Source organism: Aulostomus chinensis, chromosome 7 (assembly GCF_037954235.1).
Source record: "Aulostomus chinensis isolate RoL2024-O1b breed Wild chromosome 7, RoL_Achi_v1.0, whole genome shotgun sequence".
Classification (NCBI taxonomy): Eukaryota; Metazoa; Chordata; class Actinopteri; order Syngnathiformes; family Aulostomidae; genus Aulostomus; species Aulostomus chinensis.
In genome coordinates this window covers 22,625,010-22,652,879 of record NC_141326.1, presented here as the reverse complement: position 1 = coordinate 22,652,879, position 27,870 = coordinate 22,625,010, and the positions used below count along the sequence as shown (strand labels likewise).

The following is a 27,870-nucleotide window of genomic DNA, read 5'->3' as shown; positions in this document are numbered from 1 at the left end:
ACTGCTATTTTGGTGCCGCGGTATGAAACATGAGAGAGGCACAACACACTCAAGCCCTCACACACCCACACACACTTCGGTCAAAGTACCCAAGAGCCGCAAGGAGAGCAAGAAAGTGACCAATGTGGACTTTGACAACGACTCTTTGAATCTAAAGAACAGATAGAGAGAGAGTGACAAGTGGGACCAACAGTTTTTTTGTTCGTTTGTTTGTTTTTGTTTTTAATAAGAGCCGGATTCTCTACTTACTTACAGCTGTTGTCGGTGTGCACGCGCATGAGCTCGTGCGCGCGGCTCGGGACTTTCCTGGACTTGTTCTGATCGCATAACTTCACCTGGTAGGTGCGTCTGTCTTTATACTGCTCGTTTTTTTTGTTTGTTTTTTGACACGTTTGAATGAAACGGGAACCCAAGATAAAACTGCTGTAACGACAGAGAGTCCTGGAGGTAAAAGCCTATAAATAGCTTCAGGCTCTGGAAGCCTGCAGGCCTGGACAGTGACAGTTCACAAGTGTGGACACAAACGACCAGTCTACTGTCGTTTATTTACGTTAAGCCTCCATGCATAAATGAGTGATATTAACAATTTTAACTATATTTCTCCTGAAACCAGTCAAGAGAACATGACATGCTCTATTATGTATGGAAATAATCTGTATAACACAATGATAATACATTATATTATGAAAAAAGTATGTTGCGCTTTGTCTTGATTAATATTTGAAGATGCAATACATATAATCATAAAATGAAGTATCCAGTATTGTGTCTTATATCCACTGTTGTGCTCTCAAGTATTCACAAATACTGCAGTAGTCCTGAGTTCACGAAGATGGTTGGTTTTTTTTTTTGTTCTCCTTCATCTTAAAGAGAGATGAAGGATGTGAGAGGAAGCTAAAAGGTACCGGACAACAGCAGAACTCTCCACGAATGCCTGTTTCAAAACTCTCACGTACATCTGGTATAATTTGCTGCTTCTTTTCTTTGTATGCTCAGGAATCCACAAAAACTTTTACTTCAGCCAAAAGCTCACTAGCCCGTGTTTACTGTTGAGCTGAAGGACATGTAATTGTTTTTCATCTGAAATCCGAGTGTTTCAGCTGGATGATCAAAATTAAAGGTGGATTATTCCAAATGATTCACTTAAGAGTTTGTAAACAGACATATTTGGACAGTTGTACTATTAGCTGCTCATTAGCATCAAGTGAAATATGTGTGGATTGAATAAGAAAAGGAGGGAAAATATCTGTAAGTGCCTATTTGTATTTTTTTATCCTTAAAACTATGTTTTCTTAGTTTTAATTTCCTAATATAGGTAATTAAAGTCTGCACAATGTAGTTGTGTCCTGGGTTTTCTTTCATATGCCATTTAATAAATGTTTATTATTAGAAGAAGGGCTGAAAAAAATATTAAAATGCAGTTGTCACGGTAAAAAGAAGAAAAAAAAGCCAGTTCCATCAGTCCAGTGGAATGTCCTCTTTAATTCATTCTTTTCTTATTAGCATAGTAATACGGACCATCTAACCTGTCATCTCTCCAGGAAATCAGACAGGATGACTCTCCAGTGGACGGCTGTGGCCTTCTTCCTCTATGCAGAGATCGCTGTCAACCTCATTTTGTGTCTACCCTTCATATCAGCGCGGAGGTAGAGCGATCCATCAAGTCAACCCCTAACCGCATCAGCTCATCCAGCAACACACGGCTAGCTTCATCATTCACATTTGTGTGTGTGTGTGTGTGTGTGTGTGTGTAGATTAAAAAAAAAAATCACAAATCACCAACAGTTTGTTGGAATTATCTCTCTCTGTTGATCCTTGGGGAAATAATGACAAATAAATGACCCCCCCTCCACCCTTTACAGATGGCGTTTCGTTTTCAGTTGGCGGATATGGAACTGGTTATCACCGTACTGGAACAAATGCTTCTTCACTATGATCATGGTCCTTGTTGTTCTTTTCCTCGGTAAGAATTTTGTGGTGAGTGTGAGAGAGAGATTTCAGAACCCTGACTGAACTGACCGCTCAGCCTGGACATTCATCGTGTTTCTGTCGCCCTCTCGTCCCTCAGATGCAGTCCGGGAGGTACAGAAGTACTCAGGTCCTGATCCCATGCACGACGCCAAACTCAGCCCGAATCTTTTCGATCACCATCACATGAAGCTGTTCAGAGCCCAGAGGAACCTCTACATCTCTGGCTTCTCTCTCTTCCTGTGGCTGTTAGTCCTATTTTGTTAGACATAAATGTACAGTACATTCACTCTAATCGGAGTGTGCTGGACATCGCACAGTTAGAATCTCCCATCGATGTTTTATCTTTCTTCTCTGACCCAATAAAAACTATTTTCCTCTATCACCACAGTATCATGCGTCGGATTGTCACCCTGCTCAACCAGGTGGCCGTCACCCTGGACAACAGTGCAGGTCTTCAGGCTCAGGTGGACGGCGCTGTCAAAGCAGCCAAGCAGCATCAGGAAGACAACCTGACCCTCAAAAAAGTGAGATTTAGCTGTGGTCCCTACAAAGCTGATGACTTTCCTTTTCATTCCTACTGTGAATGCTGTAACCTTTATCATATCAAGTCCCTTTATTTATACAGTGCAAAATAGACTCCTCCTTTTTTTGAAGAACGAGTGAAAGTGCAAATAGGAGATAAAAAAATATTTTGGTGAACATTTTCTGATGTAGTGGATCTGCAACTTGTGTGACCGTCTGATTCCATTGCCAACATCCTCCCGAATTCTCCCCAACTCCGAACTTAGTATTCCTCCCCAGACACCACGGCACATACTTGCTGGCATGACCAGACACCTTGACAACTGGAAGTAATTCCTCAAGGCTCCCGCATTTGTCACTGGTAGACTGCTTCAGATGGCCGAGACTCTTCCTCCACTGCTTGATACAGCCATGTGTAATGTTGCCTAAACTATTGTTAAGGTACAAAGTCATTTTGTACGCTTTATTTGCTCAGACACCTTTATAGAAATACACCAAATGCACAAGTTCCCTTAAAATTTACTGGAGAATTAAATGAAAAAAAAAAAAAACTAGAGTGAGACAGAGACAGATATCACACAGAATGTTGTTCCTGTGATTTACAGTTGTGTTTGTGGTACTGCACTACGTTAGCTTGACACCTGAAGAAAATCCATTGTGTGCAGGCTCTCCTGGATGAGGAAAAATCCATGTTACAAAAAGAGCAGCAGCTGAAACTGGAGGTTGAGAGGCTGGCGGGTCAACTGAAGGCGGCAGAGGAGGGTGAGCTGACCTTTACATAAGATCCACTGTAGTTTCAAAAAGTAGAGGTCTTAAAAAAAATGGCTCATAAAAGCTCCCTATGAGACATCACCAGACAAAACCAACAAATCTAAACTTCCAGACGACAGTGATGATGACAAAAGTAATTGATGGATGCACTGTTGTTTGTTTGCTTGCGTGTGCAGCTGTACACAAGTCCCACACTGAGGTGGAGGCCATGACCAGGCAGTCCAAAGGTCTCGCAAAAGAGTACGACAGACTACTGAGGGAACATCATCAACTCCAGGTAGGGCAACTGACACAGACACAGTTACCCGAGGCGTGTGTGTGAACAAACACATACTCAGTCAAATGTACTGGTCATTGACCCCCCAAACACCTCTGGGATTCTTTGTTTCAATCCACAGAATCTCCAGAGCAGTGAAGACAAAAAGGTTCAGTAGACGTCAGATGTCCGGGGATCGATTCTCCATCCTCCTTGGATTCATTTTCACTGGATCGCAACAGGATTGTGTGCAAAACACAGAAATCCAGCAGTGGCCATATCTGATGTCTGTTACACGTTTCACTTTCCGTCTGTGTTTGGACCCAGTAGATACTGTATGTCATGACTGATTGGATTGGAAACTGCAAGCTGTTTAACAGGATTGGACTCTTTTAGATAGCATAAATCTTCTCTCTTAACTCTGTAACATGAACGTACAAAAGTATTCTTTTATTGCACATTACTTTTATTTAACCAATGTCACAGGAGGCTCATGGTGATTTCTTATAATTAACAAAGATGCGTATGAAAGTCCATCTATTTTATCACAAATCTGTTTCTATAAATGGCAAACTGGTGGCTCATATTTCCTCATATATAAAGATTGCTGCTCTGGTAACTGGTAACTAATGTATTGTTTGGCTCACTAATGCATGTATTTTGAATTCAGGTGACGTGCATACTTATTCAAAAAGACTGATAATACTATTTACACCATCTTATTAAAATCTACAGTTTTAATACCAATTGATCCGATCATTTTTAAACATGTAAAATATAAAAAATGAGGCAATCATTTTTTTCTATTTGTAAAAAAAAAAACCTGTATTTGATTCTAGAAACAGCATTGCTTTTAATAAAAAATGCCCTTATTTCAATTATTATACATCAGCTGTACGAACACATATGCTGCATGTTTGAACAGCGTCCACTGTGCAAGTTCCTCCCTACATGTGAAGCACTCTGGAGGGCAGTGGAGAGGCGAGTCTCTCTGCCAGGATAGTAGTCCAAGGCCACTATAAAACTGTTTAGTGTATGGAGCAGCTCTCGTCTTTTCTCAGTGACTCCAGCTCTGCAGCCCTGTTGCTCAGGGTACTTTCCTCCTCCCTCTTGATGTGTCTTTTGAGTACAGCGAAGCCCAAAATACAGAGAAAGAAAGAGATAGCCCTCAGGCCCAGTGATAGGCCCAAGTACAAGATCCTACAAAAACAAGAAAAAGGGATATTGTTGCACAATAAACTGCTCCAAATTATTTCGCGGCTGAATCAAGCTACAAGTCCACACACACATTTTTACATAATTTTGCATGACTCTACTACTAATTCCATACTTGGCTCTCTCATTACTGACAGACATCAGAATAAAGAAGAAAAATGAATTCCTGCACGCTTTCAGTTGAGTTCAAAGAATCCAATCAGATGAAAAAGTCAATGACATCATCGGGTATGTCACAGCTGGTGACCACACTGTGCTGCAACGTGAACATGCACGATATCAGGTGGACGGGTCTTCCAGGAGTCAGAAATACCAACTGTCACTGGATGCAATGGAAAAAACATATTATTTTCTGCAAATACGGCTTCAGCCTCCAAGTCCCTGGTAGATTCGTGGCTTTCTAAATGTAAATTCTTGGAATTAGGCTGCAACTAAAATGGCGATCACAACCCTCACCCCATCCCTGAGGGCCAGCACCACCACCCTTGCACCAAACTTACTCTGCCTCAGTGATGGCGAGCACAGCAACATACATTTTCCAACATCATATCTGTTTCATGGAGCCTCACAGGATCATTTTAGTGCAGTTTCAGTGTTTTCGGTCATGTGAATTAGCAGACTAAGTCTTAAATGTGTTATCAAATTTGTAAATGTGTATTCTGAAGTTCTGTATGCTATTATGTCAAATAAAGTGAAGTTTTGAAAAAGCTCCTATTACCTGTAAGCTGAGGTGTTATATATTCTGCATGCTCCTCTTCCTCCACACAGTTTATATCCCCATTTAAGGCAGGTTTTGTCTATTAAGGCTCCGAAGTATATCGGGGCGGGTATCCCCGCTGTTGAAAAATGTTAGACAGTTAACAGTAAATACAGGTTTTCCAACACATGAAAAACTCCTTTAAAATGAGAAAGAATAGTATTCTTAAGTATATTTACATTTTGTTTACAGAACCACATACAGTACAGCACACATGGCTAAACTAATTCTGCTCACTCCAACATACAATAACTTCAGTGACTGTTGCATAAAAGATGTTTCTCACCCAGAGTGCGAGTGGCCAGTGTATGGATTCCAAGAGCGAGGGATTTCAGCTCCGGCCTGATGCATCTGTAGAAACAACACTGATGCGTTAAAGCAGACAAACATTTATACTGGAATATATAATAAACCTGCACATGGGTAATATATGTATAAGCTTCAAGGTACAAAAGAGAAAACTGGCTTTGATAAACATCTTAACTCTCTGACATTTAGAGTTATTTATAAAATGTCTTTGCTCATAAATCATGTGCATGTGAAATTAATGATTCCAGTGTGTTTCGGGGGGTGTTGACAGACCTGACAAGCAGCACAAAGCCAGGTGTTCCCCCGAGGGAGATGATGAAGGAACTGAGGACAGACAGAGCCAAGAAATATGGGAAGATTTTGTCACAGCTGTCTCTGCGTGGACAGTGGCCCAGCGTGGCTGTCAGGTTGCCTGATCTGGCATCGGTGAGTGCTACACACCTACAATTGCCAAACACCTGATGAAGAGCGAACACAAAAGAGTTAGTTATTCAATGGCAGATGAGGGGAAGCACATCCGAAAACACTTAGAGATAAATCTTGCGTCTGCAAGTTCAGAGTTTAAAGCAACAACTCAGAGGTGATACCAGTCTTATTCAAAACATGGTGTGCTCAAACATACAGTCGATGGGATTTTGCAAATAATTTCAAGACAATATCCATTTCTGTGTGTACAGTGTTGCAGATAAAAATATCAGTGATTTAACTGATGAAATCACAATTTGAATCACGAGTGTTTAACATCCTGAAAATACAAATGTTATTTAAGACTAAGAGGGGATCAGCAAATGGAACCAAGTGAATATGTTCAGCAAAACAGACAACTCTGTGGCGAAATACGGAATTAGACAATCTATGTTTCTCCACAGTTTTCTGCGTGTCTCTAACCGTGTTTCTGCCGGAGCCGATGGAGGAACTGCACCCAGCCAAGCATGGAGACAAGTATGTGATCCCGTTCCTTCCACATACAGGATCCCACTCCCCACTTGAGCACAAGCAATCAGAATTGCAGTCATTGAAGAGAGATAACTCGTGATAAGATAAGACGTCCAGTCTGCAGGGGAAGGAAACAGGAAGAAAATGTATATACTGCCCAAAAAATGGAAAACACATTGAATAGATAGCCTTGACCTTTTCTGTGTATGGAATATAACAAGAAAATGTGCTCATTAATTCAAACCCAACTCCTTAGTTCGAACAATACATTTTCGGCTACGCCACATACCCTGTGTAAGAAACTGTGATTCCAGCCACCTTGGAGTTCTCACAGCCCATGGCAAAGAAAAAGAGGGACAGGAAGTAGCCCAGCAGGGAGGCCCCAAAGGCCAACTTAGCTGCTGCCATGACACCTAGTTTGTGCTTCTTCATGACAACTCCTCCAGAGAACATCCCGAGGGCCACAGCCGGGATGTTGATCATTCCTGACCAAACCGCAGAGTAAAACAGATCCTTATAGGAGATGGAGGATCAGGAAATGACTTGAACAAGTGCAACACCACACAGCACAACATTTCCCCAGAAGAGCTAAAGGTCAGAACACTCATTCCCATCAACATAGTTTGGGTCATTTGACATTTCACGGAAGTCGTATCATTAAAGACGAAGGTGACTTGTGACGGTTGGGAGGGGCAAGGAGCAAATGCACCAAATGAGGATTTGTAAAATTAAAATTGAAGCAAAAGGGAAAGGAAGACAAAACAAGACTTAATTAAAGGATCCTTTCATTCCAAGTCAACGTCTGTCATTTCAGAATATCCATCAAGTGCAGTAAAGCTGACCATCCAACTCACACCCCTTTTAACCCTTCAACACTTAGTTTTCAGTGAAGAAACGCAAGCTTGCAACTCCTCTAAAGATGAATTGATCAGACAAAAAATAGGGTTAATTTTAGGAAAGATAAAAACACTCTGCTCACCCATGAGGAAATTGGCTTTGGCTGCTGACTGACCGTAGTGCTGCTCGATGTACTTGGGCTTGTAGGTGACCATGCCAATGAGAGAGTTGAACTGGATGATGGTTACACAGAGGTAAATGATGTATACAGGGTTTCCTAGGAGACTTTTCAACGCAGGAACAAACTCTGTATGGAAAGAATATGAACGATGAACAGAAAGGAGGCTTCGCTCTCACTCTTTTTTCATCAGCATTCCAACTTGGGTGTAACCACACCTTTGGCCATCTGGTGTAAATGTACAGGCTCCTCAGGTCTGAGTTTATGCGCCATGGTTGGGGAATCCATGATGAACCTGGTCTGCTCTGGAGTGCAGCTGCTATCGTGTTTATCCACCGGCACCGGCAGTGATTTGGGCAGGAACCAGAATGGAACAGCAGACGCCAGTGAGATGGTACCAGCGATGAGATAGCCCAGCCACCATGCCCCCACCCAGCGGGCATCCCTGGGAGTAATAGTCACTGAATCTGTGACAACATAACGACCAGAGTTAGATTATTGTAATAATCCTTCCAAAAAGGTGTGAGCATTCATCAAAGGAACAGCAAACAGTAGAGTTGCAGTTTACTTCCAATAATATAGTTCCTTTTTTTTGGTGGATTAACCAGAAGGCATTTCAGCTGGAAATCATGTTGACATTACACTATCAACTGTCATCACTGCGTGATTTCATGCTGTTAGATATTTGGATGAAATCTTTCTTTTAATAGGTTTATTCTGGAGTAGCGCCAAAAACATGTGACCTTTGACCACCAAGACCCTATCAGCTGACCACTTGTTTTATTTTGTTTATTGTTCTATTCTGGTCTTAATCCACCTTTAGCTCCACCTTCCTGAACATGGACAGAGTGTTACTTCCTATATTGCATTTATTGTGCAATGCCCCCAGGGGCCCGAAAAAACATAGCGTTTCAAAAATATAACTTAAGAGGAGAGTGTGAATCCCTGAAGTGTAAATTACTGCCGTGTCCACTAACAACCTGACATGTTCAACATCAGTCGACAAGTTTCCTGACCTAACTCACCAGTTTCCACGTAACCGATGTCAACATAGACCTTAGCACACAGCGACCCCAGCAGGTACCCAAAGACAGGACCGATAACTGACACGGTTTGGACACAACCTGTAATAAACAACAAATAAAGATTTATTTACTTGGGAACATTCAACATCCACTTAGAAGCTCAGTTCTGAAGAAATTTAATAATTTGCTGTGTGCTTCTGTAACAGTAAAGTCAATGTAATCTGCCTTTTGTAAAGACTGAACACGTATCAAAGTAAATGGACATCAGTAGAGAGTGAGTCAATGAGGGAGTTACCAATGTAGAAGGCAGCATTGTCTGACTGGGAATAATCATCAATGTAGGAGATTCCTAATGGCTGAACCGGAGTCTCGCCGATGCCACGCAGAACATTTCCCAAAAGCACGTAGAACCACATGGACGCACTGGACTCTCGCTCGCAGTCTACAGATAACCAGAAAACAACAAATCGAGCTAAATTTCAAGTGATTACAAAAAACAAAATTGTTCCAAATACTTTAAAAAAACAAATACTATTTTCTTAATAATCATGTCAGGCACTCACAGTCACCTCAGATTCAAATGTTTTCTTGACAGTGAGGATTCAACTAGTTCCCGGTCTCACCTCTAGAGGGCAGTATAGTGGGTCTGTCACCAGGCCCACTGGATTCAGGTGAACTTGCTGGACAGGGAGAGACGTTACCAGTTGAGTTCACAGAAGATCGGACTGATGTTTGGATCTTGTAGCTGCGTACAAAATACCAATGTGACTCTTAAACAAGGGAAGGGAGAAAGTATCAGGTACTGTTAGATACTCACAATGTGAATCGTCAGGGATTCAAATGACAAAAATACACTCAAGAAAAGGACATTTTCATTACCGGCCAAAGATGAAATGAGGCATGGCGATCAAGAGGGTCCCAAGAGACATTAAGACACATCCAACTGCTATGATCTTGGGTCGGTGAAGCCTCGCACCAAAATAACTCACAAAGGCAATCACCAACAAATTCCCTGCAGGGTTGAGATACACAGAACAACAGATGGAGATGATTTACTTTTAATTTTCTTATTTTTCAAAAATCAATATACATTTAAAATGTTTTTAGATTAATATGGCTGTTATTATTCAAAGTAAAACATTTGTTAATGTGCACACCCAATATCTATTTTTCTGCATGCAGGTTTTTGTGCAATATCTCTCTCTGTCACACACACACACACACACACACACACACACACACACACACACACACACACACACACACACACACAGGTCTGACTCCAAGGAACTTTGAAAAGTCTGTTTTTGTACAAAAGTAATATTACACTTCATTGAGTAACCCCAAGTCTGTTGTGCAATTATGCAAATAAAAATAAACCCTCTATTCCAAAATTACTGCTGCTTCACAGGAATATTGGCACATTTACAGTTAACCGGGCATTTATTTTCTGTCTTTTCTTGTATTGAAATGCAGCAAAAATGTATATGAATGTGAAAAACTCACCTATCTCAAAGCTCCCATCTATGATGCCGATCAGATAACTGGGGATGTCAAACCGCCTTTCTAGTTGGGTAATTGTGCTCTTCATGTAGCTGCCAGATAAAGACTTTGAGAAGTAGGCGAAGGACAGAGCTGCCAGGAACATCTGCAGAGAAAACACAGAAATGTCTGTTTGAATATTATTGGTATTTACATGAGCTTAGATTATTCACATTAGCATTTTTATTTGTTGATGCCTCTTTTTTTCCAAGGTAAGGTGATGAATGAGCAAAGCAAGAAAAAAACAGCAGCAAGTGGACAAGAACATGCAAAGGCTGCGATACATGGTTTAGTTTTACTAAATTTGTTATTGTGTCACAGCAAAGGGAAACACGTTTTGAAGTAATCTAATCACAACCAATATAGTGTTGCTTTTATGATCAACATGTGTGCCACAGGCAGACATAAACACTTCTCTCTGGGTGAACGGAGGTTGTGTCAAAGGATCCATGCTGAGACGGCCATTGTGGGATTACAACTCAGAAGAAAACACACGTGAACCAAAAGGCAGCTTAACTGGAATTCTTCATTAATGTTGCTAGCAGTTGCAAGTATTTCACTAAGCAGCTTTTTAATCAAAGTCCATAATCCAGCAAAGGGGTTCAGAGCCTTTAACCTCTTTTACTGAAGCACAAAATGTCTCACAGCAATTTAACAACTGAGTGCAAAGACCACAAGGGGCTTCAACACTTCGCAAGGTCATTAAATAACCCCAAAAGTAACAAGTGTTATGTCCAGTTTAAGCTGGACGTGTGTGTTCAAACAGTCATGAATTTAAACTGACATACACATGCCTGAGGGGGTTTCACTCTGCTAATCAGCCATACCAAATTTGCTTCTTAAATGACTTGCCTGAATAAAATCAATGCAGAAACGCCTCAAGAGAAGGCTTTTGCATTTTCCCCCGCTGACATGAAACACACACACACACACACACACACAAAGAGTGCATTCACCAAAACATGGATGAAGGGTCTCTAAGTCTTTCTAAGTGCTAACAAACTGCAACACTCTTGTGTCTTGTGTTCTCGTGAGTCATATGAAGCTGTTTCAATAAGGTGGGGAGATGAATGTTTTCACCCTCTCAGACTCTTCTCACACTGAAATATCTGCATAGTAAAACTTTGCTATTATCAAATAAATATAAAGTTCTGTCTTTTCTTGAGATAACCAGATCAAGACGCCTCTGAGTCCACTTGGATTTGACCAGATTTAGCAAAAAACTGGAGCAGAAGGAAGCTAAGTCACCTTGAGGGTGGCAGGACAGGATTTCTTTAGCGCTGAGGGGGGACAGCTGTCCAGGGTGCAGCTCTCTCTGGCAGCGTGGACCATCTTCTTCTACTTCTACTGTACTTGCTGCAGTTGCTTTAACTCACACTTGTGGGGAAAAAAAAACATATATTTTATTGTTTTAGTGTAATGGTTAATATTAAATGACCATACAACAGACTACTAACATACACACATTATATCATACAAAAATAAACAGAATATCCATCACAACATCTGCGTCCTCCTCCTGGAACCGTCACCTTAACGTGGTGGAGGAGTTTGAGTGCCCTAATGACCCTAGGAGCTATGCTGTCAGGGGCATTTTGCCCCTGGTGGGGTCACCCAAGGCAGACTGGTCCTGGGTGAAGGCCCAGACAAAGAACCGTTCAAAAGACCTTTCATGGACACAAGAACTAGGGTGTGTGTACCCAGCCCAGAGTGGTACCGGGGCCCCGCCCTGGAGCCAGGCCTGGGGTAGGGGTCCATTGGCAAGCGCCTGGTAATTGGTCCATGGGGTCCGGCTGGGCCCAGGCCAAAAAGGTTACATGGAATCGTCCCCCCATGGGCCCACCACCCACAAGAGGAACATGAAGGGACCCGTGGAGTGTGGTTTGAGCAACAGACCAACATGGGGGCCTTGGCTGTCTGATACCCAGACACGGAAGCTGGCTTTTGGGACATGGAATGTGACCTCTCTGGCGGAGAGGGAGCCGGAGCTGGTGGAATAGGTTGAGCGTTACCAGATAGATATAGTCGGCCTCACCTCGACACATAGCTCTGGGTCCAGAATTGAAGTCCTTGAGAGTGGTCGGACTCTCTCCTTCGCTGGAGTTGCTCCACGTGAGAGGTTGAGGGCCAGGGTGGGGTTTCTGACAGCCCCCAGACTCTGTGCCTGTATCTTGGGGTGGACGAAAGGGTTGCTTCCCTGCGCCTTTGGGTTGGGGAATGGGTCCTGACTGTTGTCTGCGCTTATGCGCCAAACAGCAGTTCAGAATACCAACCCTTTTTGGAGTCCCTGGGAAGGGTGCTGGATGGTGCCCTGACTCTGGACTCCATTGTCCTACTGTGGGACTTCAACGCTCACGTGGGCAACGATAGTGTGACCTGAGGGGCATGATTGGGAGGAACGGCAGGCCCGACCTGAACCCGGGTAGGGTGCATCTATTAGACTCCCTCGGGAGTTGTTTTTTTTAGGAATGTCCAACTGGGAAGAGGCCTCAGGGCCGACCCAGGACACGCTGGAGGGTTAATAATCACTCGGCTGGCCAGGGAACATCTCGGGATTCCCCTGGAAGAGCTGGTGGAAGTGGCTGGGGGGAGGACAGTCTGGGCTTCCTTGCTGAGGCTGCTGCCCCCGCGACCCAGACCAACCTTACTGTATAAAGTGGTAGACGACGATGATGATGATGATGATGACGATGACAACAATGACATCTGCATGGCGGGTGACAGGTGCAGATCAGCTTGACGTTGGAGAAGTTTCTCTCTCACAAACCTCTTTGACTAAAAACACAATTTATGAGAGGATTTAAAGTGAAATGCTGACTTTTACAAATTAGGTGACATCATTAATATCTGAATCACCTGAGTGTTAAAGTGGGATTTCAGAATTATATTCATATTTAGTTAAAGTTTTTGTCATTTGAAGACAGTGGTTTGACGATTTTCGACCAGGATTCTTGACAGGGGTTGTACCTATAAAATCTCAATGCTGCATTCATACATTTTTTTAAGACTCAACTTCGATTAATTTCAAACAATGTAATGTTTAATACACAAACACAAGATAAGAGACTTGCGATAAGTTTAAAGATATCCAGTCAACCAAAGTTATTTGTGAAACCACGTCCAGTCAGTTGAATCAATCAATCAATCAATCAATCAATCAATCAATCAGTGCTGAGAAATGGACAAACTCTCAACAAGCAGCTTTGTGCGCTGTTGACGCAGACTTGATGCTTCACTGACTTTGTCTATTTCGCTTTTTCGATTAATGAACCACTGTAAACTACTCTCCATCGTTGCTGCAAGCATGAAAATATCAAGACTCATACTGATAACAGGAGTAATGATCTTCATGACTTACCCAACTCGTTGACGCTTTCAGTGCGTGTCCTTCATCGACATCTGTGGTTGATTCTTGTGGTTTATCACATAGCATGACTCCACACACTGACCGTGTCCATGCAGCTCGGTGGTGCAGGAGGAAGTGTGTGTGTCGGTAGAAACGATGCACAGTGTTCCCAGACAGGCACACGTGATGAGTCCCAGACAGCAGCGAGAACTATAGGGCTCTACTGCGAGAGAATATCGGCCAGTTACTCGGTGAGATCACGTGGTAATCTTACAGACTAGGTCGATTTTTGTTTGTTTGTTTGTTTTTGTACAAATTTATGGATTCGGAATAACAACATTTCAATGTAAAATTCATCTTTAAATCTGAACAGCTTCCATATCATGTGACCTGGTTTGTCAAACTCAATACCAGATACTAGCCTGGAAATATAAGATGCTCCTCTTGTTATTGCCTTTTAATACGTCAGATACTTTGCATATCTATATCTATATCTATATATTTATATGTGTGTGTGTATATATATATGTGTATATATATATACACACACACACACACACACACACACATATATATATATATATATATATATATATATATATACATACATATATATACATATATATATATATATATATATATATATATGTATATATATACTTTTTTCAATATATAGTAATTTTTTCATCCATTTCATCTAAACTGATCTGGGATTCCAAATCGCTACCAACTATTACATAACTATTATGTATTTTTTTTCTTTTTTCAGTAACGACCTTGTCAAGTATCACAGGGACTACAATTTTTTTATACCATCTAACAGTACAAGACTGGACACGTGCATTTTAATGCATTCTACTGCCTTTGAAAACTGATGATGCTTTCAATATACTGCAAAATTTATGACAGGGTTACAAACCAGTACCAGCTATTAGTAGACCAGAAATATAGGACCACCTCAATTCACCGTCCCTTTCTGCTAAATGTATTGTTTTTCCTGCAATGCAGAACAACATTTTCTTCTTTCAATAGTTCCACTGTCACATGACCTATAGTAACAAGTTACTAGGTTTTGTATCGTTTATTTTCTGCTGTGTTTGTCACAGAATGCCTTCGTTCACCAACTCCATGGGGGTAACACCAGGCAGGGACAAGTCTTACACTCTATGACAATACTGATTGATAATACACTCAGTCGTCCTTAGCTGTCTTCTGTGTTCATTGTAAATATTCAAATATTAACATGCTAGCACACTGAATTAAGATGATCTTGGTGATAATCATTATACTTGCCTTGCATCAGCACATTACCATTATCATTGCAAGCGTGTTTAAATGTCGACGTTAGCGTTCATCTCCCTGTGCGGCCTCGCAGAGCTGCACGACTGTAAACTATAAGAATATAAATACATACAAAAACTGACAGACGGACACAGGGATATACCACAGAAATTATAGTCTTGTAATTCAATGTATTCACATTACAACATCCACATAGTTCAGATTGTGACAACTTCTAATTATCTTCAAATATATTCACTGTATGATACATAATACCAATAGGCACTTCCAGTAAGTCTGGCAATATTGAAGCTACAGTATAGTGTCTAAATTACAAAATGGTAAAAATAAATAATGTATATCTAAAAGAGTTTTGTAGTTTTAAAATTTCTTTACTGTACAGCATATATGTTTATTGTACAAAATGGAGCATCAACCTGTAAAGAAATGATTTAACTTTCACACACTGTGTATTTGGACATATTCTTCATGGTGTAAGTATTATTAGTACATGTGATAAGTGCAAGGTACTGGTGAGAAGAAAGAAATGCATTATTTAATCATGTGTCAACTATATAAAAATACTCATCTAAATTTTGTTTACATAATTGTAAAGCTCGTTTGGTTCTTATGATTACAATTATGCTACAAGTGTGATTAAGTACTGACACTCGGGTAAAATCAATCAAGACATAAGAAGTACAAAACTGGTGTAATGTATTGGCTCAAATGCAAATACTGACTTCAGACTGATGTGACTGGGGGCCAAATGCAACCATTGTCCGCTGTAAAATAATTTCCACCATGGCCAGAATCCTGTCACCTTTACAGATGCAAAATGAATGAATGGTTGGCTACTGTCGCCAGTGAAGATCTCCAATCCTCAGGCTTAAGCAGAAGAGGAAGCGCAAGAAGAAATATGCTACAGAATCTTCTGCAAATAACAATTTAATATGAGAATAATTACGTACAGCATCACCTCAACCTTCTTTACTTAACTGTAGATGCATTGGAGTGGCCAGTGGAATAGTTCAAATAGACATTGACGTAAATGGACACTCCCTTACGGTTCCTGTGTAACAAATATACATTCACAAAAGAGGGATTTTTGGTGAGTTTTTTTCTGTAATAATAGAATGTGCAAGCATGAAATGAAAAAGAGAAGTTGATGATGCATTCCCAATTTTGGATCCTTTTACAAAAACTTTTTAAACTGAATAAAATGTGTCTGTAGTGATTCGAGCTCATTCAAGGTGGATCAGAGCAGCAGGCATGTTCAATGACATATCTGAGACCAGAGGAGACTGAACTCGTTCTGAGAACATCGTCTAATGACTTTGTAAGGAGTCAGCCAACAAATTACCTTCAATTTATTTGACTCGGCACACACACACACACACACACACACACACACACACACACACACACACACACACACACACACACACACACACAAGTCTGTCATGGATGACACTGTGGTCAGAGATTTATAACATCTTTTCTGGCGGTTGCCATCCATGCTTCTCAGCTTGTCGATGTTTACAGCCATTAGAGACTTTTGAATAGAGTGGTGATGCACTCTGAGTTGAGAGTGTTGCATAAGCAACGCAAACTTGCATGTAGGTCATGAGAACTCTGCAAGATTAGCAGTGGATAATTCAATACATGTTGCCTCACTGCACTCATATGTGGCACGCCAAATCAGTGTTGCGGACTATCCTCATTTAACTCAAGATCTACTTACTATCTCACACTTGTTCAACATTAACATGAATTATTAAAGAAGAGTGGGATATTTCTGCTTCCAACTACATTAACTCTGCAGTCAAATGCACAATGGATTTTCCCTCAAGATAAAACTGAGGGGCATCACATGACTCTTACAATACTGCATCATTACTGTTGTTTAGTCTCATGGATCAAGTCAGGACATTTATGCCATCAGTCTCTGTGAAGAACATGCTATTGATGCTCATCATGTTTAAACAAATCGTATCACTGATGTAATGATAACAATTAAACTCTGTGGTCGTGCCAAAAGTTTGCATGTTCCTAAAATCCTCCATCCATTCATAAGTCCATTTTCTATACCACTTATCGGGGGGTCGGGGGGGGGGGGGGCTGGAGGAGCCTATCCCATGTTATAAAATCATAGTTGTGCAAAAAACTGAAGCTTCACAAAATTTTAGAGCCAGTTGGGGTGAACTCCAAATGAACTGCAAATGAGTTACAGAGTGAAAAGGATCAAATAACACATTTTAGTCGTGATTGGGGCCCTGGTCACAGCTGAGAAGGTGAATCATACTTGATCTATCCAGTGCATATTAGTGTCAGTGAAGAAAGAACTTCAACCTTCAGACATTGTTTAGCTCTCACTAGCTTCCCCCACCATTTGTCAGAGTACGTTGAGCAGAGGGCAGGTCATCTGACAAATATGACTGTTTGAGGAGGGAAACGTAGCAACATAGCTCGCTCTTTAATCAAAGTAGATTTTAGACAACATTCTTTATATGTGGAAAATATTTCTGGCTATATTTGCCCGAATAATTTCCGACATGTATCATCACTGCAACGGATTTTATTTATAAGACAGGTAGGTTGCAGAAGAGCTTCATCCAACTGACAAGTCCCACGCATACTGTCTGCTCCTAAAGAATTAATGTCTCCCTGAGGTGCCAGGAGAGAAACTCAGACTCTCTGTGCTTATCTGCAAAGATGTTATAAAAGGAAAAAAATAAAGTGGTGAGTTGTGGCATAGAACTCAGCTTTGCTCTAAGCCGTTTATGCACATGGTCTAAACTACCTTGATATACCAGCATGTTGTTGTTGTTGTTGTTGTCCTCACAGGTAATAAACTTTGAATCTCAACAGTAGAAGGTTTCCTGAGGGTTAAAGTTCAGCATCACAGGTGCTCCAGTAACTATTAAATAGCATACAGAGGGAGAACTCAGTCAAAGAGTAAAAATGGATAGTGAAGTAAAAGGACGTTGCATTGTTTTGACTGCTTATATCTAATGACAAAGAACGCTGTAGCATTACATGTATTCAGTTTTATATAAAAGCTTCTTTATTGTGTCTTATGAGTGTAGGATTACTGCTTTTATTTGTTTCTTTCCCTTATTTTTTCCCCCTAAATACCGCTACGGTGTTTATGCAGAGTATGTTTGTTCCCTTTTTTTTGCTTTGTATTCAGGACAGATTCAAATTCCTACAAAACACGGTTGCTTTGTCAGTGCAGGCTACAATTTTAGGCATAATGACGCCTTCAGTTATTGTGTTTGTATCTCAGGATTGGAGATGAAAGACAACACAAATACTCAAATGTACTGTATGGATGTTTTCAGTGGAGGAATGGTGCATACGAGCGCAATGATTTAAAGACACATACAAAAAGACTATGAGGAGCATGAAGTCTCCTTTCTTAAACTTATATGGCTACACTTAATGGTATAAAGTACTTTGGCAACAAATGTAAAATAAATATCTGATTGTGAATACCAAAGCCCATGGGTGAGTGATTAAATTTGGCAAAAGGAAGATGCACCAATGTTCCTCATTTGATTAACTCCCTTTATAATCCATATATACGGTCCACGTCAGACCTCAAAATCTCTTGCTATAATTGAAACACAAGTACAAGTAATGGTGATGTCTATATATAATTGCATTCAGAAAATAATTATGTATAAATTGGCAGCAAATTTCTGCAGTCCTGTGTTACCACACTGTGGTTGAGGTCTGTGCAGCCAGTCTTCCTCCTCTCTTGGCAGTAGCAAAAGAGTCTGAATCCCAAAGTACATGGATAATCCCGTATTGCAATATGGAAAGCTCCTTTAAATGTTTGGTGAAACAAGATATTAGATAAAATGTGTAAAAGCACAAATTTTCCCACCCTGTTTTTTTTTTCTTTTTCTTTATAGGCACACATTTCCCAAACATCTACAGTGTTGTGTCTAAGTGATGTGCTGGCAAAAACAGGAGTCAGTTGATAGGATACCAAAAAAGAAATATTCTTCATGTCCTTGTCCCGACTGACGCCATGTTTCCCATGGGTTCATTCACTCTGGGTCCACCTCCCCTTCCTGCGGAGACACAGGCCACTCTGGATCCTCCACCCCCTCCTCTGGATCCTCTCCCTCTACCAGCTCCTCTCTACTGCCGGGCTCCTCTTCCTCCTCATGAATAGCCAAGATTGGTTCTGCTACATTGTTTAAATGACCGGACTCTGCTCCCTGGCCCTGTTTCTGTGCCTCCTCGGCAATCACCTTCTTCCACATCTCGTGGTTCTCCAGGAGGTGTTGGGTGATCTGGCAGAAGACTTTCCTCCTCTTCTTGGAAGCAGCTTTCTCTGAAGAGAAAGAGAAAAAAAATCAACAATCCAAAAACAACTTAACTGGAAATCCTGATTTATTGGGAGATCATTTACAGACCCTCAAGGGTAAATCCTGTTTCTAGTCTAACCAGATTAAGGATTTGCTACATATTAAGATGTCATTTCTTTTATAAATTAGCTTCAAAGTAGAAATAATAAATAGGGCCGCGCTTTCATGGTGGAGTCTTGTTCAAACAAGATAAATCAGTGATAGGCAATGTTTGGGTACTAGAATCACTTCCCCCTTCCTGGAATCATATTGTATCATCCAGGAGGGCTGAAACAACAGCAAATGTAAACAGACGACTGCCGTTCTTTACATACATGATGCATTTTTGAGTCATTAGTTGTGCCTTGTTCAAAAATGAAGAGAATTGTCAAAAGTTCAACTGAATATCTAATTAACTGGTTATTTGGTATTTTTTTCACATGATATTAAACCTATGTTTTACCTCCATTTTAAAACCACCTCTAGTTCATGCTTGTCCCACTACTTCAGGTTTAAAGCTGTATAGCAGATGTGTGCTTACGTGATGCCTCTGAGCTGGTGGATGTGTCTTCCTCAGCGGTATCCTCCTCATCCTCATCCTCATTCTCCGTGCTTTCTGGCTCTTCGTCCGGATTAGGTTCCACCCATCGTCCAGGCATGAGGCTGGCTGAGTCATATGAGTTGCACAGTGGTCCCACAATGTGTGTAATGAAAGATTCCTGGAGTTTGGCTAGCTGTGGTGCTGCCCGGTCCATGAAGGGGCTGATAGGCAGGCCGAGACTAGACTCTTCATCTCCCTATGTATGCATGACACTTGTAGTAATTACCAGATATATGAATGCAGCACGGTCAGAGTTTCATCACATAGAACTGAACAACAGAGGCCAAAATGAATAGGTGAAACTGGTATAAATGCAAGCAAATACAGGAAGACTTGGGTTTGAAGTTTGGTGTTTACAGCAAAACAGAAGAGCCTACAAAACGTGCAGTATGACAGTTGGAATGAATGATCGAAGTGATCACCACCAAATGTGTCCCTATAATATATACGTTTCTATGAATTTCCAGTTAAATTTTGGTTATTTTCTTGGAAATAACTGGAGCTGACGGGACCTACTTTAATCTAAATTAAAATTCCTTACAAATAGGGAATAATGGTGTGAAGGTGAGGTACAGCAGCTTGTGTGAAAAACATGAGACCTACTGTATATGTGTGGGAATGAACCTCAGCTACTGCAGTGTTTTCTGGTTGGCTTGCTAACAAACTCAAGGTGCCAACTCACACACGGTACAGAAAATGTCTCTGTCAGTTGAGCAGTGAGTTGCTAACACAAAGAATGTTGTCTCCCATCATGAAATGAGATGTTTAATAAATTAATATATGTAACTGGTTCTTCATTAAGTGTCAAACTGTATATTAATTGAGAAAGCTTAATGTTATACATGGAGCTATGTAACTGTTACAATCGTTTTTACATAAATTCAAAACGTCCCAATACACACGTCACAGTCTACTGAGAAAGTGTCTCACTATGGTGAGCAAATCTCCTCTACGAGCTTTTGGCAACATGGTTTCTAGCACTGGATGACTAAGCGAACGCATGTTGCAACATGTTCTGTAATGACAAGTTGTCCTGTTGCCTATTTTTCTGGAACTCCGGAGCTCTCAAGTCAGTCGCTGTATTCAGATGCTGCTTCTCTACCCTGCTTGCACCACTTCATGTGCTGTCGCAGCACTACTTTGCAGCATTTCCCACAGCCTTCCAAGTGACTTGTAACAATATTATTGTGTCACCTTGCTAAAGCAGCAGGGGTGGTGTGCTTGACCCAGAGGTAATTAGCAGAGATTAGAGGTAATTCAGTGCCACTGGGACAAAGTGTAAGAAATGTCACTTTGGCTGGTATTAGGTTTAGGGAAAGCCTTGATTCAATTTGTTATAGAAGCACTGAATATAAAACATGAGGCATAAAACTACACTGTGAAAGTATTGCCACGCAGATATTTTTGCCATGAAATCCAAGACTGTGGTTATCAAGTGGGAATGATGGTATTGTCTGGTATCATCTAGCCTAGGAATGATACTGGAAGCAACACTAGTGGATAAACAGAAAGTGTATATTTCACAGCGCAGGGGCCCCAGCAACTGGTCTTGGGGCACCCCTGAGGAGGGATGATGGGCTATGGCTCCCAGTGAGGGAGGATTAAAACCAGGCAAGTGCTGAACCCCCATATTCCTACATCAGAGTGAATAATGTAATTTGTAGTGTGCAAACAAGGGCGGACATACCTGTTCATAGAACTCGTTGACAATGCCCTCTGTCCACTGCAGATGCAAGTCCTTGACCTTCAGAGGCCCATTGATGTCAGCCAGCTTTATGCACATCTGGCAGACAAGCAATCTGTCGTTCTCATTGGACCAATCAATACCTGTAGTTGGATCATCCCCCACCTGGAGGATTAACAACCACATGTTAAAATGTATTGAAAAGAAAACAGTGTCTACATATTCTTTAAACGTGATGGCACTGACCTGGGGTGTTAAGATAGTGTATTTTATTCATTACATTGTACTCAATCAGAATTTACACAGAGAAAAGACACAACATGAATAAAACTAAATGTATACAGACTAAAATCCATTTAAATGTAACTTTTGCATTTCACTTCAGGCTTGACCGCTTTACTTTTCTGAGTTAGTCGTGAAGTCTCCTGGTAAGACCAATGGTATTTTTGATTATCAACTTGTTTCGAAGAACTTTCCAACACTAAAACATGTGAATAAGGCATTACTCCCAATGCTGAAACAATCAGCTGAAGACAAATGGGTTTTCTAGTTAGACATAATGAGCTTCAGTCTTGAGAGGGAAGATCACTCACTCCCAGAGTTCTTATCATTCTAATCTGGGAAGCTGAGCAGATCAAGTGCAAGGTTTGATGGGTACTTCACAAAAGGCTAATTTATTTTCCAAGAAGAGCAGCAGTCTGCAATAAAGTGAGAATGATTGTTGATACATTTACTGCCAAGCCAGCAAACTCTGTGCCAGCTAACAGACCCTGGCCATCAAGCACCACCCCTGTGCTAATATTCACAATGGAAAAACCCGAGACCCTCAAATCCAGGGCCAACATTCTGTCTGCAGGAATTCCTGAAAAGCTCCAGGACACCGCTGAACATATTGAAAGTACTTCAATGTTCTGCACAAAGAACAGTCCTTCAAATAAAGCTGTGATATTAACATTTTTGAAAGCACCTTTATAGAACAAACTTGCCTGAATGAATAATATTCTGATTCATTTGAAGTGTTCCAGACTAAGACAATTTGGTTCCAATAACAATATAATTAGATATATAAACCAGGATGTTTGGAATATTATTATAAAGTCTAGCGATATGATGCAAACTCAATTTTTAAAACTACCTTAGCATTGAACTCAGCAAGAAAATCAAAGTGCTTCTTCAAATCAGTGGCCAGTATGGCCTCGATGACCAGGAAACGGAAACGCTTGAATTCTACATGGTCCAGGTTGACAAGGAAGTTGAACTCTGGCCGGGACATGAAGAGGTTCCAGGCTGAGGCAGCGTGGTGGTTTTCCAGAACCGAGCGGTCATTGTAGAGCACTGCCTGTGCGCGCGCACACACACACACACACACACACACACACACACACACACACACACACACACACACACACACACACACACACACACACAATCACACAATCACACACACACACACACACACACACACACACGCTTTAGATTTACATAAACTACAAAAATACCTAAAAGTTAGAAGAAGTATTCTGAGAGACTGTTTACCTGGATTTAGGAGACATTAAAAGACAGACAAAATAGTGTATCTGTTTGAAGAGAGAAAAGGAAATACACGCAATTCCACCTGTCAATGCTCTGAAGAAGGTCAGCTGTGCACCTGAATAAATACTGTCAAAGCTGATCTGTGTGCTCCAGCAGCCTCTTTTGCTCTTGATCTGGTTGAACAATTGAGGTGGTTTGGGCATCTAGTAAGGATGCCCTCTGGTCAACTCCCAAGGGAGGTTTTCTAGGCTGCTGGGAGGAGGCCACAGGGCAGACTGAGGACCAGGCAGAAGTATTATCTTCACGCTGGCCCGGGAATGCTTCGGTGTCCCCTAGTCAGAGCTAGCTAATGTTACTGAGGAAAAGGAAGTCTGATGTCCCCTGCCAGAAGTGCTACCTCCGTGACCCCCACTAAGCTTAAGCAGGTTAAGCTGGATGATTGAGCAATTCAAAAATTATCAACTGTCAGATTGTTACGAGGATGCAGAAGTAACTCGTGATTAAACTTGGCTGATAGTTCTGTTGAAAACTTTTCTACAACTTGGAGAAACAGGAGATCTCTGAATAGATGAACCTTGCCAATAGATGGACTAGGTAGAGAAGATTAAAATCCTCTAATACTGATACTACGTCTGTTCCAAATGATGAATTGAATATCTTGAGTACCTGTGGGGCGCTGGTGGCCACTAGGAAGGCATTGGTCCGCCCAGGGTGGTCATAGTCATGCATTGCGGCAGCTACATAGAGGGCCATGAGCTCCAGAGCAGGTATGAGGCCGGAGAGGCAGCCATAACCATCCTCTGACACAGTGTAGGTCTTTGAAACCAGGAAGCCCATATGACTGTGAGTTATTCCACTGTCAGAGTCTAGCCACAGGGGAGCAGACAAAAGGTAGAGGGTGAGGTACAGGGTGGTGCAATTTACACAAACACACATTCACCACACGTGTGCATACACACACACACATGCGCGCAAACGCGTGAGCACACACACGCACGCACACACACACATACACATATTTGAACACTCAAATCCACTTATATGTGGATCAAAGGGATCGCCCTAGTAAGGCATACAAATGAGGTTATGGAAAGGGAGAGGGAATTCTAATCTGCCTGCAATTTCATGCTGTTCTAAACTTCAAATAGTGTTTGGTACGTAAAAGCAAGTGCCGAAAGCCTGAGTAAGATAAGACAAACTGAGTTGGATAAGAAGACACACTCCTGCAGGTTTCTTGGTCTGACATTAACAAGACTGCTGAAAGTGAGGCTGCAGGGGCATGGAAAAATCAAAATAGAATGAAGTCTGGCCTACATATAGAAAATCTTTGTTCAGTCATGAATGGCTTAGAAAAAGTTTACACAGCTGAAAATAAAAGCTTTTGTGAGCACATTTGTTCTCTTTGCTGGTATCAACTCAAGAGCTCACTGTCACCAAGATCAGTTGTGTACAGACCTGAGTCACTGGCAGATCCGTGGTCAGTAATGAGGCTGGGCAGACCTGGAACAGGCTGTGTGGTGAGGTACCAGACTGCATGGAGCACATCTGTGGCATGGACCCTGTTGTGATCTGGGTCAGGAAATAAAAGACTGTTCAGGTCTCCTCCACTAGGGTGCAGTGTTGGGTTACTTTTATTGATAGCGTTCACATAAAAGCTGTTCTCAGTCATTAATTTGTGACTAACGATGTAATATTCCCCCCTAGTGGCTGATTTTAATGCTACAGCTGCAAATAAGGTTACTCTGAATGACGGGGGAGGGGGGGAGCAGAGATAAATGTATCTTACATGGTATGTCTCTGTAACCATTCTCAAGGGCATGGAAGTAGTTCATGAATTCTTTGACGGGAATCTTGAAGGTCTCAAACAGGCCGGTGTCTTCAAAAAGCCTGTAAGAGACCTAAAACAAAAATCTAACTCTCAGAGGTTCTGTGAACGTCACCTTGGTTTGAGTGAATAATATATTACAAGCAAGAGAAGGCACAGATATGCAACTATATGTGAGGAAAATAATGTTTCTCAGTGATTTCAATACTTTTTAAGCATTTAATTGTTTATTTTTTTTGGTCCAAATCTTGTATGATTTCATCAGATTGCGACCCTGGTCATCACTGTGCACTCACCTGACTGAGGATCCGTCCACATTTCCCGCTAGTCTTCTCCATCAAGCTGAAGATGGGGAAGTTCCAATTGTTTAGCTGACTCATCAAAGGCTCTAGGTCCTCCATTATCAACGGCTCTGGAGCCAGAATAGGTTTGTCCTATAAGTGACACATGATGAAAAGTAACCAGAGAAGTGGGCATAACACTTGTTCCTGTGTAACTCCGTTTGTACGGAGGTATCAGAGGCTCCTAACGCGACTTGAGTTCTGCCTCATCTTACCTCAGGAGGTATTAGTGAGTGGAGGATGACATTCTGAGTAGAGGTTTTTCCTCCTTCTGTGTCCTCCTCTGTATGTGCTACATCACTGCTGTCACTGTGGTTGGCTTCGTGGGTGCTGTCATAGTCTGATGACACAACCACTTGATCCTCTGCTATTAAAAGAGGTAATAAAAAGACGTCACACTCGTGCCTTTTAGAGGAAAGAATACATTGTTATTCTTTTTTGGGGGAGCTGAGTTAGTCTTTGTCTTGTTAGCTATCTTCTGTAATTTTTCAAAATGATGATGGTGAGTTAATACAGCACAAAATGTGTTTTTGTTTCTGGTTGTAGCATTGTGTTGCATTGCGATCTAGTGTTTTGGATGATCTGAGCTCGGTATGTCTTTAATTTCAAGCCATGAGTGTTTTTTAAATGTTAAGCTGTATGAAGTTGAAAATTGTTTTACTGTGTGATCATGACAGAATGACACCTAGCATTTCACAGGGAGCTCAAAGTAATTCCTATCCTGCTGCTTTTCTTCTTCAATCAATATGCAAAATCAGAAACAACAGTCCTAGCGTGCCAGATCGTGTGTCAATAGATTTGAAAAGTTCTCGGGTTGGATTTTTTTGTATGTGAAAACAAGAAGTTGACTTGTTCTATAAAAGTTGCAAATATACTGTATGCAGCAAGCTTGTGTTTTGTTTTGTTTTTTTTTTCAATTTTCTGTGACTTCAGTATTCATTTGCATTAACAGGCCAGGCAATCAGTTTGGTGACCATGCCATCCTGTTCAGAGGTCTACTGTCTCGACAAAGCAATGCTGGAGTTTCCGAACTGGCAGGGGTGTTAGCAGACTTCCCAAACATTGAAACCTCCTGAGTTACATGGATGTGCAAATGTGGAAAAATTTTGTTTTTCAATGAAAACTTGTCATTGTGAATGTGAAGGAGGGGGAAAAAATGACAGATCATACATCCAATAACACTCTAAACATGCTGCTTAATGGGAGTGGTTGATAGAATGAGAGCAGCCTGAGTGCGTACCTGACCGTGGTATCCTGTCTCCCTTGTCTATAGAGCCCTCCCCATGGCTCAGCCTGATGTATGGTCTCCCGCAACTGTGGACAAGAATATTTTAACAAGTTAGAATGGAAAAGAGGATTAGCTACATGGACCGTAACAGCAGAATCGAATGCAGAAATGTGTTTTGAAGCAAATTTTAAATAATCCTCCGACGGTGTCTACCATCAAAGTTGCTTTTGGTTATTTGATTAAAAAAAACAATCAAGCCCAAAAAGTGAATATTCATATAAAAAGCACTGGGAGGGACAAAGACAGAATTGTACATGTGTTATTGCTTGTAGAAAACAAAATAGGCTGTCTGTACCTGAGCCAAAATCATGGGAATAATGCCATTCGCTACATCTGTCTTTGATGTCTCACCAGTTGGCAGAAATTATCAAGACAAAAACTTAATGGGATTCCTACTGTGCTGTCCCCATACTAAACAGACACTGTGCAGATGTGACGAGAAAAAAAAATCATTTGTGAATTTTATGGATTTGTATGGCAAATTCGAAACAGTCGCTGTTATTGGTGCTGTTATAAAAGACTCATTAGGCGGGGAGTCCATCATTTTCAGATTAACGACAGACCGGTGTCGGTGTGACACCACGGGGAGCCTCCCGATCTGCTCCCAACAGCTTTTCCGTGTTTCTCCTCTGAGGCCACTGTCAGGTTGTAGGTGGTTCCAATTAAAATACCTCTCCTTAAATGTTGTAAAACCTGCCTTCTCGGGGCAGGAAATGCCTATCGTTAGAGCATGGTGTCACAGGGAGCACAAAGGCCTGTAGTGTGTCTATCTCCCTCTGATAAATTGTTTCTTGAACACGTTTGAGCTGCACCCACCCAGCCTAATGGTTCTAAGGCCCCAACAAAGAAAGTTCTGTTGTGTTTGCATGGCCAGGTCGGAGCACTGTGTGTAATGCCTAGCAGGTGTGGAATATAAAATAGTTTGATAGTTTGGCGGGCGAACAGTTAGTACATTATTGTCAGGGGGGTCTGGGCAGGCACTGGTGCTTGGCTTAAAAGGTTTACTTTTAATGAAAGTTGAAGAACTGGCAGCTATGCTTCCAATTCTGCTAATGCAGCAGAATAACCTCAGCTACTGACATTGAGCCCTCAGCGCAGAATGTAAATAAGAATGCCAGCCATTTTCACTTGAGGAATCTGGTAGTCAGGTATCAAGTGACTTTGCTTTTATCACAAAAAAAACGTGTAGCCACAGTAGTTAGCACTGAAGCTACACTTAGCTTGAAAGCTATAACTACAGTTCAAATTCAACACATTCCAGTATGTTTTCTTGCCTCTTACATGGCAAACA

The 27,870-nt window shown here is 41.3% G+C and overlaps 3 protein-coding genes across 7 annotated transcripts in view; 1 reads left to right on the top strand and 2 right to left on the bottom strand.

Moving 5' to 3' along the window:
* The first annotated feature begins 92 nt into the window (after positions 1-92).
* On the top strand, positions 93-5,349 carry LOC147259100 (B-cell receptor-associated protein 29-like). Of its 2 annotated transcripts, none has more exons than XM_086209334.1 (8): positions 93-338; positions 1,542-1,646; positions 1,863-1,963; positions 2,069-2,216; positions 2,360-2,495; positions 3,159-3,255; positions 3,441-3,541; positions 3,663-5,349. In XM_086209334.1, the coding sequence occupies exons 2-8, from the start codon at positions 1,555-1,557 to the stop codon at positions 3,696-3,698; spliced, it is 711 nt and encodes a 236-aa protein (XP_086065460.1). In that variant the 5' UTR covers positions 93-338; positions 1,542-1,554; the 3' UTR covers positions 3,699-5,349. The 2 variants fall into 2 exon arrangements, with proteins under 2 accessions (XP_086065460.1, XP_086065459.1); XM_086209333.1 differs by having other exon boundaries at positions 93-342.
* On the bottom strand, positions 2,920-13,854 carry LOC147259099 (solute carrier organic anion transporter family member 1C1-like). Of its 3 annotated transcripts, none has more exons than XM_086209330.1 (15): positions 13,678-13,854; positions 11,568-11,696; positions 10,284-10,425; positions 9,657-9,789; positions 9,401-9,522; positions 9,073-9,219; positions 8,778-8,876; positions 7,971-8,219; positions 7,717-7,881; positions 7,027-7,222; positions 6,690-6,855; positions 6,075-6,259; positions 5,779-5,843; positions 5,454-5,571; positions 2,920-4,720 (listed from the first exon to the last, which is right to left on the bottom strand). In XM_086209330.1, exons 2-15 carry the CDS (start codon positions 11,649-11,651, stop codon positions 4,549-4,551), a joined length of 2,043 nt encoding a protein of 680 aa, XP_086065456.1. In that variant the 5' UTR covers positions 11,652-11,696; positions 13,678-13,854; the 3' UTR covers positions 2,920-4,548. The 3 variants fall into 3 exon arrangements, with proteins under 3 accessions (XP_086065456.1, XP_086065457.1, XP_086065458.1); XM_086209331.1 differs by having other exon boundaries at positions 7,750-7,881; XM_086209332.1 differs by having other exon boundaries at positions 4,572-5,057.
* Positions 13,855-14,750: 896 nt separating this feature from the next.
* Positions 14,751-27,870, bottom strand: part of LOC147259098 (cGMP-inhibited 3',5'-cyclic phosphodiesterase 3A-like) — a 68,314-nt gene continuing 55,194 nt past the window's right edge. The window contains exons 5-14 of one of the 2 annotated variants that reach the window (XM_086209328.1): positions 26,532-26,605; positions 25,507-25,658; positions 25,247-25,384; positions 24,912-25,023; positions 24,581-24,694; positions 23,792-23,991; positions 22,728-22,931; positions 21,596-21,757; positions 19,849-20,104; positions 14,751-19,294 (exon numbers count right to left, since the gene is read on the bottom strand). In XM_086209328.1, the coding sequence (XP_086065454.1) occupies positions 19,005-19,294; positions 19,849-20,104; positions 21,596-21,757; positions 22,728-22,931; positions 23,792-23,991; positions 24,581-24,694; positions 24,912-25,023; positions 25,247-25,384; positions 25,507-25,658; positions 26,532-26,605 (1,702 nt within the window). In that variant the 3' untranslated portion in view covers positions 14,751-19,004. The remainder of the gene's footprint in view (positions 19,295-19,848; positions 20,105-21,595; positions 21,758-22,727; positions 22,932-23,791; positions 23,992-24,580; positions 24,695-24,911; positions 25,024-25,246; positions 25,385-25,506; positions 25,659-26,531; positions 26,606-27,870) is intronic. The other variant, XM_086209329.1, reaches the window with a different exon arrangement.

Excerpts from the sequence above, each read along its gene's own strand:
- LOC147259100 (XM_086209334.1), top strand. The coding sequence starts at position 1,555 with ATGACTCTCCAGTGGACGGCTGTGGCCTTCTTCCTCTATGCAGAGATC. Across the intron at positions 3,256-3,440 it reads ACTGAAGGCGGCAGAGGAGG|CTGTACACAAGTCCCACACT; the intron begins GTGAGCTGACCT and ends TTGCGTGTGCAG. Across the intron at positions 3,542-3,662 it reads GGGAACATCATCAACTCCAG|AATCTCCAGAGCAGTGAAGA; the intron begins GTAGGGCAACTG and ends TTCAATCCACAG.
- LOC147259099 (XM_086209330.1), bottom strand. The coding sequence starts at position 11,651 with ATGGTCCACGCTGCCAGAGAGAGCTGCACCCTGGACAGCTGTCCCCCC. Across the intron at positions 6,856-7,026 it reads ATCACAGTTTCTTACACAGG|ACTGGACGTCTTATCTTATC; the intron begins GTATGTGGCGTA and ends CTTCCCCTGCAG. Across the intron at positions 4,721-5,453 it reads TATAACACCTCAGCTTACAG|GATCTTGTACTTGGGCCTAT; the intron begins GTAATAGGAGCT and ends TTGTTTTTGTAG.